This window comes from Brassica napus, chromosome C7 (genome assembly GCF_020379485.1).
Source record: "Brassica napus cultivar Da-Ae chromosome C7, Da-Ae, whole genome shotgun sequence".
In the NCBI taxonomy this organism is placed as follows: Eukaryota; Viridiplantae; Streptophyta; class Magnoliopsida; order Brassicales; family Brassicaceae; genus Brassica; species Brassica napus.
In genome coordinates this window covers 39,806,231-39,820,959 of record NC_063450.1, presented here as the reverse complement: position 1 = coordinate 39,820,959, position 14,729 = coordinate 39,806,231, and the positions used below count along the sequence as shown (strand labels likewise).

At 38.4% G+C, this 14,729-nt stretch overlaps 1 protein-coding gene across 2 annotated transcripts; it reads right to left on the bottom strand.

Moving 5' to 3' along the window:
• Positions 1–317: 317 nt before the first annotated feature.
• LOC111207921 (probable phospholipid-transporting ATPase 8) lies at positions 318–5,776 on the bottom strand. 2 transcript variants are annotated; one of them, XM_022706508.2, is made up of 11 exons: positions 5,537–5,776; positions 4,850–5,390; positions 3,318–4,771; positions 2,978–3,254; positions 2,803–2,891; positions 2,603–2,711; positions 2,296–2,520; positions 2,096–2,221; positions 1,917–2,015; positions 1,648–1,839; positions 318–1,140 (listed from the first exon to the last, which is right to left on the bottom strand). In XM_022706508.2, exons 2-11 carry the CDS (start codon positions 5,243–5,245, stop codon positions 520–522), a joined length of 3,588 nt encoding a protein of 1,195 aa, XP_022562229.1. In that variant the 5' UTR covers positions 5,246–5,390; positions 5,537–5,776; the 3' UTR covers positions 318–519. The 2 variants fall into 2 exon arrangements, with proteins under 2 accessions (XP_022562229.1, XP_022562230.1); XM_022706509.2 differs by having other exon boundaries at positions 4,850–5,436; positions 5,537–5,745.
• Positions 5,777–14,729: the final 8,953 nt, after the last annotated feature.

Sequence of the window (14,729 nt, the reverse complement as noted above, 5' to 3'; positions counted from 1 at the left end):
TTTTTTTGCATTTCATTTTCTTCCACCACTAGACCACATCGTCACACTATGCGCATTAAATGTTAATCGACATATACTATTATGTTATTATTAGAGTAATTGTCAAATATCAAATGCTAGTTAACTTATCATGCATTAAGAATAAGGGAAGACAATGTTGACGGAAGGAATAATCATCTGTAAACTTGTCACACAATACGAATCAAACAATTTAAACACACACAATAATGATACATTAACAGTAGTTCCTGTATTGGAATACATGAGTGTTTCTATGAATGAAAAACATATGTTTCTTTTGATTAAAAACATAATAATTTTCCAAGCTAAAATAAAAATCAATTTATGTGAATTCTTTTCAATTGCAGATGTATAACTACAAGTCTAAAACATACAAATTTCATCTAAATAAAAATTTTAAATCCAAGATCAGCAATAAAACTTGTTAAAGACAGCTAGGTATAAACTAAACACACTATATTTACAATATTGTCATTCACTCTTTACGTAAACTACGAATCAATTCCAAGAATCTCTTCTCGACAAGTTTGCCTTAAGGTGATGCAAAGTAAACTCAACTTGCACAGGAAGCTCACCAGAAAGAGCACTCGTCGTCCTGGTCCCACTCTCAAACCGTTCTGTTCTCCTCTGCTCAACAATAATATCATGGTACATCGGTCTGAACTTGATCTGAAACGCCCTGTAAGTGAAATACGGCAAGAGAGCAGAGAACGTGACGAGCACAAGAGTTAACCAACAGATGGGACTCGGTGCTGAAGTCTCAACGAAGACCTGATACGCTGTCGTGGAGAATGTTGGAGGAAGAGAACCGTAGATGACAAGAAACAGATACCAAACCCCTATGCTTCCCCAAATGAAGCAGTGTTGGATCCAAGTGAAGTAGTTTATAGAAATCGCCATTTGGCAGTTCACGGTCCAGACCACGGAAGAGTACATTGTGACTCCAAGAACCGAGTAATCAACTACTTGACCATCTTTCCGGAAAGCTTGAGAGGCGAGTGTGTTGATTGCGAGGAAGAAGATGATCATTGAGCTTATGATTCCGTTTAACATCCAACCAAGGATCCGTTCCCAGCTGAATAATATGTTCTGTACTCCTTCTTGGTATAGTAACGGATACTGCCGAAAAGAAAACAATAAATTAGGCATGGACATTTTTAACCAAACCTAAAATCCGAATCCAACTCAAACCAAAAAGTAGAAATCCAAACTGTTATAAAAAATATCCGAAATTAATACTGAAGATATTTTAGAGTATTTTAGAGATTCTGTAGTTTATTTTATTTTATTTTATTTTTTCAAATACTTCTTAGTTAGTTCAGATAGGTTAACTACTTTTGAATTAAACTTTTGAATAATATATATTTTGAGTATTTTTTGTTCAATTTCATTAGTCTTCTAAATTTTTTTGGGGTGATTTCAAACATTGGTAATAACCAGATCCGTGGAGAAACCGTACCAAAACCGAACCCGGAAGAAACCGACCGAACCCAACCCAAAAATTAGTAACATCCGAATGGGATTTATGAGAATCAACCAAATCAAACAGGACACGAAACACTCATGCCTACAAGAAATCAAGAACCGCAAAGAGATTTGTTTTAAAAAGGAGAGAAACATGTTCACCTTGAGACAAAGGCGAGCAGAGACGTCTTGATCAAAGACTCCAAGGGCGATGACAGGAAGTGAAGTGAAGAAGACGTTGTAGCAAGACATGTACCAATCGTTATAAGCTGGTTTACCAGAGAAAGAAGCATAAGCTTCATACCAAAACAGCGTGAATCCGAACGCGAGGTTCTTGTAGAAGAAGTAACATATCTGAATTTCGAGAAAATACAATCAGAGATAAAGAAACAAAGATTCAAAAATAAGTTCAGTTTATTTAAGTGTGTTACCATCATAGCTATTCGTCTATAACACCAATGTCCATGAACAAGCAACAACCTTTCCAGATAACGAAACTGAGCAATGGCAAAATCACTAGCCATCACCGCCTGTAACAAAAAAAAACTTCAGAGCTCTAAATGAACATTTCATAGTAGACACAAGAAGAGCTAAAAGCACATATGGTTACCTGCATTCCTTCAGCACCACTTATACCGACTCCAATATCAGCTTCCTGAAGCATTCCAACATCATTTGCACCGTCTCCAATGGCTAGTGTTGTTCTACCCGTCCCGCTTTTTACCAATCTTGTAACCTAGCATACATACACTACCCGGATCAATCAGAGTACATGAAACATAATGCAAAAGTGTGTGACACGAGTCTTACCAGAGCCTTCTGTTTTGGTGAAGATCGGCAACATATAACAGAACCACATCGACTCGCAAGTTCCAAGAACTCTTTCTCTAGCTTCTTGTCCAATGCAAAAGTTAATGACTTTCCATCAATCACTAAACCAAACATCTCCGGATTTTCATTAGCTTCGTCGTTTGTTGCTACGGCAGTTTGTGACATTCCTTCTCGTAACTGTTTCTTAATACTCTGGAAAGAAGCCTATTCACAAATATAAAAACAACTCCCATCATTGTCCCATAAACATAGAAAGTCATAAAACTTTTATCAGTTATGTGCATACCTTTGCAACAGCATCTTTGTCTCCTTGTTTCTCCAGAGTTTCAATGTCAGGTGAATCTAGAGTTATCAGAATCTTTTCCATGCCTTCTCTTAACAGACTACAAGCATATCTGTCAACAACATCACAACTATTACATTTGAACTTATTACAGAACCCAAAAGAAAAAAGAGACAGAATCAAGAGAAGAAGTCTGGAGTTACCCTATATTTATTGCAGTTTCTGTCTTATCACCGGTTAAAACCCATATCTTAACCCCAGCCTGAGACAACTTTTCAATGCAATCTGGAACCTTTTAAAACAAGAACAACACAAGTAAGTCCAAGACAGTAACTGAAATATAGTAACCTAATTAAGTCTTTTTTTGTTAATACTTACACCCTTTTGGAGTTTGTCTTCCACTGCAGTAGAACCAAGAAGAATCAAATCCCTCTCAATCTTATCAGCAGCTGCATCTATCAAAGCATCTCTATCTTCAGTCACCAAAGTCTTCGCATTCAGAAACTCCTCTTCCCACATTCTGTACTCCTCTTCATCTACTTCTCTGTATGCAATCACCAACGTCCTTAACCCTGCCTCTGCATACCTCTTGATGTGCTCCTTCGTCTCCCTCTCAAATTGGCGTCCGTGTTTAGCTAGTCTCTCAAACATCACACTGAAAAAAACATGACATAAGAAGATGTCTTCTACTAACCAGAAAGGGAAAAAAACTACAAACCTGTCTGCTCCTTTGGAAAGCAACAGCAACCGGTTCTCTGGATTCCTCACAATAACAGACATTCTCTTGCGAGAGCTGCTGAACTCCAGGACATGAAGCAGCTCATACACTCTGTCTACTTTCTCACCGGTCATGTGATCAATCTCATGCAAGGAGATATGAGTCTGAGACCTGGCGAAGAACTCAAACCCAAGCTCTCTAGAAGCTATCACAAACGCCGCTTCATCAGGAGACTCAGCTTCATAACTGATCTCACCACTCTCACCATCCACGTCAGGGATAGCAGTATGACAAATAGCCAACACTCGAAAAAACTTCTGAATGAGTTCTGCGTTCGGCTGGTTAATCCACTGCCCATCGACTATCCTCTCGTCCCAGAAGTTAAACCCTTTAACAGACTTTGTTGGATTCGCTTTTATCTCATCATCTTGAGAGGTGGTCATAGTCATACCCTTTTGCTTTCTCAAGGCTAATTCTACTTCGGTCATACCGCGACCGTAAGCAGTTCCGGATATGGAGCATTTCACAAACTCCATCGAGTTGCAAGTTAAGGTACCTGTTTTGTCAGAGAGGATCGTGTCGACTTGTCCCAATTCTTCGTTGAGGTTAGACGTTCTTGCACGAGCAGGCCTGTCTGTTTCCTCGTGGTACATCTCTTGATCTTGGTTTATGAATATGCTTTGCAAGACCTTCACAACTTCGATCGAAACGTATAGAGATATCGGTATTAAGTAGCCGTATAGCATTAACGCGGTCAAGAAATGAAAGAAGGAAGCAAGAACAGCTCTCTTTGGATCGTAGAAGACAGTGGTCTTGTCCGGTCTGAGATACCATCTCCTCAGATTCTTCCCATCATCAGTTATATCTCTTCTCGTTATAATCCCGAAGAAGGCTGAACCGGTGAAAGCTATCACAATCAAGATACTGAAGAGGATGTAGACGATCTTATCCATTTTCCTCTCGATCTTGCTCCTCTTAGAAGGAGGATCAGTAGCGTTCTGCATCACTTTGGTGTCGTGGCCCGTGAAGACGACGACTCCAACGATGTAATCAGTGTTTCTAAGCTTTGAGTCTCTCAAAAGCATCTGCTGAGGAGAGAGAGGGTACTGTTGGCCTTGGTAGTGAAGTGTTCCCACGAAAGAGTAGAGATGCTCGTTGGGGTCTTCACATTTGATCACTCCTCCTCTGAAGCTTTCGATCGAAGACTCTTCAGCTGATGTTATCTCCAGCGCGTGCTTTAGCTTCAAGTTGGTCTCTCCGTCGAGGTTCATTGTTTCCACGTAGCAAACTCCGTCTTCGTAGCTTGATGAGAGGAGGAGAAGATCAGCTGGGAAGTACTCGTCTTTGTGAACTTTCACAAGATCACCAACTCGGAGATTCTTCCACTTGGTTTTACTAAATTCGCCATTGTTCTTGGAAAGGACTAATACTCTCCTGTTGTTAGCTTCAACGTCCTAACAGACAAAGAAACAAAGTTATGGACTTATCATCGTCTTCCAACTTAAAACCAATTGGCCAAATAATATACGTACTTGTCTTCTTCTCCTCAAATCTTCAACACCTTCTTTAACCATAGTAGCACCGATCACAAACAAGAGAGGTGCAAGAACGCTGGGGGCGGTGTAAGGAGCTAAAGGACTAAAGGAGACGAAAGCAACAACTAGGAAGTATATATTTGCGACTCTTCTAAACTGTTCGAACAAAGACTTTGGGATGAAGTTAGCAGCTGTGTACTTGGTGGTGGACACGTAGTTCCCTCTGTAGTTAAGCTGGAGAGCCTCGGGGTTATCGGGATCGTTGCAGAAGACAACTCTTGAGTAGCCTCTTGAGCCAATCTGAGAATGGTCTTCTTTGGAGAAAGGCTTGAGACACTTGAATGAGTAGAGTTTGCTTAAACGCATCCCTTTGTGTCTTCTCTCTCCAGCCATCTTACCAAAACTAAAGAAAGTTCAGATCTTTTCCTTAAAAAGACACAACACTCTGTTTCACTAGTTGTCTACTCAAATCCAGAAAGGAACCATTTTTGTTGTGGAATCGAACAGCAGATCATGAATCCGTGGACTAATGTAGTAGCTGAGGAGAATCAAGTAGAAGAAACTGAGAATCAGATAAGGAAAATCTGGAAGGTGCAGAGAACAGTAGCTATCAATTTCAATAGAAAACAAAAAAAAAAAACATATATAAATAATTAAAAAAAACATGTCTGAAAGATCCCTTACTTGGTCCGAATGTTGCCAAGATCTAACTCCTTGCAGAGAGACAGTGAGAAAATAATAAAAAGATAAAATAAAGGAAAGATACTAAAGAGAAAGAAGTGTGAGCTTGCTTGCTTGCTCTGAGCCTCTGAACACAGTTCTCGAACTTTGCCTCTTTGCTAAGTAAACGACACGAGAGAACGACGAGAGCATTTCCTCCAAATTAAATTTTATTTTCACTTTTCTTCTAACATTTTTCTCTGCCTTTATCTTATCTTTATTTTTAAAATTTAATTAAGTTTTTTTGTGTGTTATTTCCCCGTACGAATCCGTGAAGACTTGATGACATTTGTCAGTCTTCGAACGAGTCCGACGTGACAGTGTGACACGTGACGATATCTTAAGGTATTCTTGATTGATTATTTTGAGAAACGTAACGGTGCTGTTAGGTGTAGACCGTAGATTAGCAATTGCACCATTTTTTTAATTTATAGCTATTTCCACTTAAGGAAATTTTGCTGATTCATTACACAATCAGTACTTGTCATTAATTCGGTATGGTCCATGAGTTATCTTCTTCTTTTTTAAAGGAAAAACTACAAAAGCAGAAATAGTATTAAGATAAAATGCAACTCACGCTAAGTTGCTGTTTGAGTAATAAAGTGAAGAAAAGTTACAATTGTTATAGAATTTTGTATTGGATTTTTATAAAGTAACACGGTTTCAACACCTACCAGTCTCGTCTAATAATAATACGTTTATTTTGTTATTTACATATTTGAACAAACCAAACAAACATAAGAAGTAACTTCGGATATACTTTGTCAACAAAGACTAACTTCGGATATACTACCACAAAATACTTTGGAGAGTCTAATTCACATGGGCTTTTGAATCTGTGAGAAGAAGTTTTCTCAAGCCCATTAAATCCACCTTCGTGTTTCTACCTGAATACTTTTGTGGCTGTGTCACACGAGGCATGTCAAGTACATTACTACCACCTCAGTACTAGGGGCATAGCCCCCGCGCAAGCACAGAGTCGGATACATTATTTATGCATTGTGTAGTCTATACGAACTCTCTTAGTCCGTCCAAAAAAATGTGTTTCTTTTTCATTGTTTGTTCCTGTAGTTATCAGCTGTGTAAACGATTTTGTTCACCTCCTGCTTAAAACTACCAGTGTGTTCTTTCGGATTTGGAGTCTGAGAAATTAGTGAATCCCTTCGTGGTGTATAAGTCTTAGTGGACAAATTCGGAAAGTAAGAAAAAAACAACAAAGAAAGGTTATATTAATCAAGTTTTCAGTAGGACTATGAAATTCTATCAATTTAAAGAGTTTCAATGATATGTGACACTGAATAGAGCGGTTTAGAGTGTAATGGTTTATCATTGGAGGTGAGAGTTAAGCGACAAGTGGGATCGACCCTAGGCCCTAGCTTAGAGACGGTGAAAAAGAATAGCCGACAAGGAGGCTTCTTTGAGTTTGTCTAACGCATCAGCCTTACCTTTTAAGGCTTATGTAGAAACTGGGTGCGATAGGCTGCGAGTTAATTAAAATGACCCAACAAAAATTAATTCATTACAAAGCTCTGTTCGAAAACTTACCGCCGAGGGCCGTAAAATCACCGGAAAACGTAACCCGGGCACCAACGGTGATGATTTAGACTGATTCGGTCCGAAAATTGGGATTCTTAAAATATTTTTTTTTACTAGTTTCATCCTATACTCGAGTAATATATATAAATATTCATGATGTTTTCATGATGATGGCAAAAACCAAAGAGATTAATGTATAACTCGTGAAAAATTATGAGCCATCAGAGTCAATATTGCAGAAAACCTAAAGATCTAAAGAAGAAGACGACTTGTTACAAGTCATAATTGCTTTTAATTAAACTTAATCATAAAAACATGCAAAACACCCATGATTTCTATTTAAACTTGGATTGTTAGCCTTTTTAAAGATGCGTAAACCGTTGTACTAAGTGATATTTATTGTAAATTTTTACGAATATATAATATATTAAACAAAACCATAAAGATATGTCCCACCAAAATAAATGAAATGCTGAGGTGGAAGTCCTAAGTGCATCTCCAACCCCACTCTATTTTCTCCTCTAAAATAGAGTTTAGAGTAAAAATGCTCCAATGGTACTTTATTTTCTACTCTATAATAGTGTAAACCTATTTTTTACTCTATATATAGAGTAATTTTTTTTATTTTTTTGTTCATCACCATATTTTTTATTTTAAAATAGAATACCTCTCGAGCAACATCCAATCCAATTCTATTATAGAGTAAACCATTTAACATGGTGGAGAGAAAAACTGAATCATGGGTAACTTGATCATTCAAATGATTAGGCAATGCTTTTTACTGTTTTAATTTTACATTTTCCGCGTGCAAAATACTTTGATCGTACAAAGCTTTGGACCAACCGCATTATAAGTTGTTTCTTTTTTTAAGTCAACTGATGATATTAATAAAACAAAGGAAGTAAAGTTACAACAAACTAACAAGCACAGACAACAGACCAATTCCAACACAGGGAACCAGTTGAAGACATACAACCACAACCACTCCCTATACAACCGGAAAGAACTCCAAAAATCATAGCTAAACAGAGGCGAAGGATTTCTCATCGTCAAATAGCTCGAGTAACCAAAGAGGAGAACCATGAGCTACATAAGATTGCATAAACCAAGGCAGAATAGCACTTTGAGCGATGAGACAAGCTCCTCTATTATCTAGACACTACAAGAAAACACAGTTTTAGCAAGGAAATTTAACGAGGAAAACTATTCCTCGTGAAATTACGATGACTTAACGATGAAATTGCGAGGAAATAAAGTTTCCTCGTAATGGCCTTGTAAAATACCGAGTAAAGCTTTTCCTCGTAGAATCGTCGTAAGTTGACGTGGTTTTTCCGAGAAAAATGTGTTTCGTCGCAAATTCGTCGTAATTTTAGCATGATTTTTACGAGGAAATAACTTACGAGGCAAGAACGAGAAATCCACCAACTTAACACGTTTTTTTTGCCACCAACCTAATTTTTCGTCGTAAATTCCTAGCAAAATTCAACTACCAGATTCGAAAATTTTCTATATATATGGAGGTTTGAACATAATTTTAAGCACACCAACAAGAAAAAAAACGTGAAAAAAATGTCGGGCTTGGGAAATATTTTCGAGTTGCGGAGGTGGATGTATATGCATAGAGATGCTAACGGGAGAGTGACGAAAGAATATCTTGCTGGGTTGGAGCGTTTTATGCATCAAGCAGATTCTACACCGCTCGCCCAAGAAAGCGGTAAAATATTCTGTCCTTGTAGGAAATGTAACAATTCAAAGTTGGCAAATCGTGAAAATGTTTGGAAGCATTTAGTAAATAGAGGTTTCACGCCAAATTATTATATCTGGTTTCAACATGGAGAAGGTTATAGTTATGATCAGAATGAAGCTAGTAGTAGTAATAGCAACTTTCAAGAAGAACCGGTTGATCATCAATTGCATAATGCACATAGTTACCATCAGGAGGATCAGCCGATGGTAGATTATGATAGGGTTCATGATATGGTAACTGATGCATTCGTAGCTCATGATGATGAAGATGAAGAACCTAACATAGATTCAAAAAAGTTTTATGAAATGTTAGATGCGGCAAATCAACCACTTTACAGTGGTTGTAGAGAAGGTCTCTCTAAATTGTCATTGGCTGCTAGAATGATGAATATTAAAACTGATCACAATCTACCTGAAAGTTGCATGAACGAATGGGCAGATTTATTTAAAGAGTATTTGCCGGAAGACAATGAGTCTGCTGATTCTTATTATGAGATTCAGAAACTGGTTTATAGTCTTGGGTTGCCTTCGGAGATGATAGATGTTTGCATCGACAACTGCATGATCTACTGGGGAGATGATGAGAAGTTGGAAGAATGTCGATTCTGCAAGAAACCACGATTCAAGCCGCAAGGAAGGGGACGTAATAGGGTACCGTACCAAAGGATGTGGTACCTACCAATTACAGATAGATTGAAAAGATTGTACCAATCGGAGCAGACTGCTGGAAAGATGAGGTGGCATGCCGAGCATACTCAGACGGATGGTGAGATGACTCATCCATCAGATGCAAGAGCCTGGAAACATTTTAACAAAGTACATCCGAATTTCGCTAGCAATAGCCGGAATGTGTACCTCGGATTATGCACAGATGGATTTAGTCCATTTGGAATGTCAGGGAGACAATATTCATTGTGGCCTGTCTTTCTTACGCCATACAACCTGCCACCGGAGATGTGCATGCAACAGGAGTTTTTATTCTTGACCATATTAATACCCGGTCCGAAGCATCCAAAAAGGTCACTTGATGTTTTCCTACAACCACTGATAAAAGAGTTGAAGGATTTGTGGTCAACAGGGGTGAGGACGTATGACTGCTCAACGAAGAAGAATTTTACGATGCGAGCTATGCTTTTGTGGACCATAAGTGACTTTCCTGCCTATGGGATGTTGTCTGGATGGACTACACATGGGAGATTAGCTTGTCCATATTGTAATGGAACGACAGATGCATTTCAACTGAAGAATGGTAGAAAGACAAGTTGGTTCGATTGTCACCGTCGATTTCTTCCAGTTGGCCATCCGTACCGAAGAAACAAGAATTTGTTTAGGCACAAAAAGGTTGTGAGAGACACTCCTCCTCCATATCTAACTGGAGAACAAATTGAAGCGCAAATCGACTACTACGGAGCTAACGAAACAGTTCGCTGGGGTGGTAATTGGCATGTCCCTCGTAATATGCCTGATTCTTACGGTGTTCATCACAACTGGCACAAGAAGAGTATATTTTGGGAGTTACCATATTGGAAGGATCTTCTTCTGCGCCACAACCTTGATGTGATGCATATAGAGAAGAATTTCTTTGAGAACATCATGAATACAATTTATGAATGTCCCAGGGAAGACAAAAGACAACATAAAATCGAGGTTGGACTTGCCGGATATTTGCTCAAGAAGTGAGTTACATATAAAAAGCAATGGCCAAGTTCCCGTTCCAATTTTTAGATTATCTTCAGAAAAAAGTCGGTTTTGTTCAATTGGGTGGCATCAGAAGTGAAGTTCCCTGATGGGTATGTTTCAAATCTTTCAAGATGTGTTGAAAAGGGTCAAAAGTTCTCCGGGATGAAGAGTCATGATTGTCATGTCTTTATGCAACGACTTCTGCCATTTGCATTTGCGGAGCTACTTGCAACAAACGTACATGAAGCACTTGCAGGTAGTTTACAATAGGACAATAATATTAAATTGGTTTAGTTTACAATAATAGTATTTGACTAACAATGTGTTTAATTGTTTTTGGAATAGGCATTGGAGCATTTTTCAGGGATTTGAGCACACGCACTCTTAAAGAAGAAGTCGTAGAACAGCTTCAGGAGAACATTCCTATCTTATTGTGCAACTTGGAGAAGATATTTCCTCCAGGCTTTTTTGACGTGATGGAGCATCTAGCTATCCACCTCCCATATGAGGCATTGCTTCGTGGACCGGTACATTACGGATGGATGTATCAGTACGAGCGAGCCATGAAATATTTGAAGGGAAAAGCAAAGAACCTCGCCAAAGTTGAAGGTTCTATAATTGCTGGAAGTTTGACAGAAGAAGTTTCTCACTTCACATCGTACTACTTTGCGTCAAAAGTACGTACCCGAAGAAGAGCTCCAAGAAGATATGATGATGGTGGCGTTGCGCCCACATATGCAGTTGTTGGTGTTCCAGAAATCTTTAGCCAGATTGGACGACTTGGTGGGAAATCAAAACAGGTTTGGTGGTCGAGTGAAGAAGACGCTCATAGTGCACACACCTATATTCTACTCAATTGCGAGGATCCATTGATGCGTTATTTTGAAAGGTAACTTAAATTGAGTATACATTATATAATTGAGAGAGATTAATTCATGTAAAATGTGAATTTACAGCATGTTTGTTTCACAAGTCAAAGAAACATTTCCTGGTATATCCACAAGTGACGTAGACAAAAGAAAAGATCAACACTTTGTTAAGTGGTTGAAGAATCAGGTATTAATCAAATACTTTTAAAATTTTCATACATGAATGATTTGTATTTCAACGTTCTTTTTATTTTTAAATAGGTTGATTATGACGACGATGCAGATTATCCTAAGTGGTTACACGAAGTAATTCAATCTCCACTTGTAAAGGTCACCACATCACAGATGTATTTCACACGAGGCTATACTTTTCACACATATGAGTATGGTAAACAGCGGGCAACCAGTAACTATGGAATTTGTGTGAAAGGAGAAACAGATTTCTACGGAATCTTGACGGAGATTATTGAAGTCGAATTCCCAGGGATATTGAAGCTAAAATGCGTCCTCTTCAAGTGTGAATGGTTCGACCCCGTCGTCAATAGAGGTGTTCGGTTGAACAAATTCGGTGTAGTAGATGTCAACGGTGGCCGGAGGTACAACAAATTCGAGCCCTTCATCTTAGCTTCACAAGCAGACCAAGTTAGCTTCCTTCCATACCCACGGATGAGAGAGTCGGGTATAAATTGGTTAGCCGTGATCAAAGTTACACCTCGAGGACGAATCATCGTAGGAGAAGAACCACCATTGCAAGAAGAACAAATAAATGAAGTTCATGAACCTGAACAAGAAATTGATGACATCCTTCTCATTGATCCGCATAATCACGAGTATGAAGATCTTACCGAAGATCCCACGGAGGAAGCTGTTGAAGACGAGTTTCATGTAAATGATGATGTTTCAAGTGATGACGAGAATGTCGATGAATCCGATTAATGTATTTCATATTTGTATGAGTTTGATTTATTATATATAATTAAAGATAATGGGAGTTTATTTATAAATAAGATATCGACATTAATTATAAGTAAAGGAATTGTGTTTTTATAATTTTCGGTTTGGATTAGAATGAATTGCTTGAGGTTAAAGGATAGAAGTGTTTGATATATGAAGTAGAAGATAAAGAAGATGTGGTTTGGGATTTGGGGTTTCGTTTTAGGGGTTTAGAGACAGTCGTCGTACTTTCCACGTTATCTCACGGGAATTTTACGACGATTAATAATACATTACCTCGCATATTCCACGGTAACAGTAAACGTCGTAAGAGCCTCGTAACTTACGTGGACTAAGCGACGATTTATAATTAAAAAAGCGGACCTCGCTTATTCCACGTAAGACCAAAACGTCGTAAGAGCCTCGTTAACTTACGTGGAATGAGCGAGGTTAGCTTTTTTATTTTACTTTTCGTCGTTAATTCGTCGGTAAATATAAACCCTAAACTAAAATGAAACCCAAATCCCTAAACCCCAAATGTGCAAACCCTAAAACTCCCCATCCTACTTCATATAAACTAAAAAAAAATTAATTTTCAATTTTATATAAACTTAAAAAAAAAAGAGAAGAAAGATATTGGAAACACATATGACGAGATACGTAAGTGTAGCCCACATAAATCTACATCATTTGTATTCAAATATCTTCTTCTTTTTTTTTTTTTGTTTTTAAACCTTTCATATATGATTTGTAGCGTGTGTTTGATTTGTTGTGTGATACGTCAAATTCAAAATTTGTAAAATTGTTTTCCAACGTATTAAACCTTTCAAATTCAAAAAAATATATATATTGAAGTTAAAGGGTTAGAAATATATGAAGTATTAGATAAGAAATATAAGAAAGATAGGGTTTGAGGTTTGGAGATAAGAAAGATAGGGTTTGAGGTTTGGGGTTTAAGATTTTAGGGGTTAGCAAAAAAAGCCTCGCTATTTGCACGTAAAATCGATGATAAAAAAAAAATCGTCGCAAGAACGACGTTAAATAAAACACGGGCCTCTGTATATCCTCGTTAATTTGCTTGGGCCTTGCGACGAAACGAAAGACGGGCCCACGTAAAATCGATGATAAAACAAAAATCATCGCAAGAACGACGTTAAAAAAAGACGGGCCTCTGTATATCCTCGTTAATTTGCTTGGGCCTTGCGACAAAACGAAAGACGGGCCTCTGTCTTTCCTCGTTATTTTGCGACGAATTTTCGACGAACACTAATCCTATATATAGGCGAAACCGCAGCCCTCTTCATTTCCTCTCTAATTCCTCTCTACAGCCTCTCCATTTCCTCTCAACATGGTAACTCTCTTTCCTCTCTAAGTAGTTTAGGGAATTTAGATTAGGTGGTTAGTTTAGGGAATTTAGTTTACGAAATTAGTTTACAAAATTTAGGTTTCCTCATTTTATTAATTACGTAGTTAATACTGTTCATAATTTTTTATTTACTCTTGATTTTAATTTAGAAATTTAAATTTTGCAGACTATTCGTAGACACCAGCGTAGTGCTCACTACTCGCAGATGTTCGGTCCACCGGGTAGTCGGTTAGACCCGCCTTCACTTCCCGGTTCTTCTTCAGCTCCCGGTTCTTCGGGTCAGCAGGAGACCGTCCCCGAGACTCAATCTTCTCAGAGAGTCTCGCCTTCTTCTACGGCATCGCCATCAGTTCCTCATGTGCCTCCTCCGGTAGCTCCTCCTCCGATGCCAGCTCCTCATGTGCCTCCTCAGATGGCCGCCCATCAGGTTCATGCTGATTTGATGGTGCCAGCGAGTTGTCCTTACTCTCAGTACACTGTTGAGGACATTCTCGGTTTGCCAGGCAGAGAAGGCTTACCGATCATAGACCCCGACCGACCTGAAGGAACACTTTGGTATGTATGTTACATTTATTTTTTAAAATTCATTTGTGACTTTAATAAATATTTAAAACTTTGAATTTGTTTTTTTTTCCAGGTTTGGGGTTGATAACTGCCTTGCAACAGAAGTAACCGAGACGATTAAAGGTTACTTCTCCATGGCACATCCCAACTGGAAATCCACTCCGATCTACATCAGAAGGACGTGGTTCAAGATTTACGCTGTAAGTTTTTACAATTTATTCCTGATTTATATTTTTTTAAATTTTATTTTTCTAAACTAATTATTAATATTTTTTTTTTTTGCAGCAAAAATTTAATTGGTCCATGGGGGTCACTGAGAAGGTGCGGAAAGAGTTTATCGACAAGGCGAAGAAACGTTTGTTGGACACGGTCTCCAACTGGAAGGGTGACTGGATCGTGAAGGGCTATGAGCGGGGCAAACCCACATCCATCACCACGGACGTGTGGGATGGCCTCATCCGTT

Bases quoted from the DNA above. Each gene is read 5' to 3' on its own strand.
- LOC111207921 (XM_022706508.2), bottom strand. From the start codon at position 5,245: ATGGCTGGAGAGAGAAGACACAAAGGGATGCGTTTAAGCAAACTCTAC. The intron at 2,712-2,802 runs GTAACTCCAGAC...TGTTGTTGACAG, and splicing joins GAAACTGCAATAAATATAGG to ATATGCTTGTAGTCTGTTAA. The intron at 2,222-2,295 runs GTAAGACTCGTG...TATGTATGCTAG, and splicing joins CACCAAAACAGAAGGCTCTG to GTTACAAGATTGGTAAAAAG.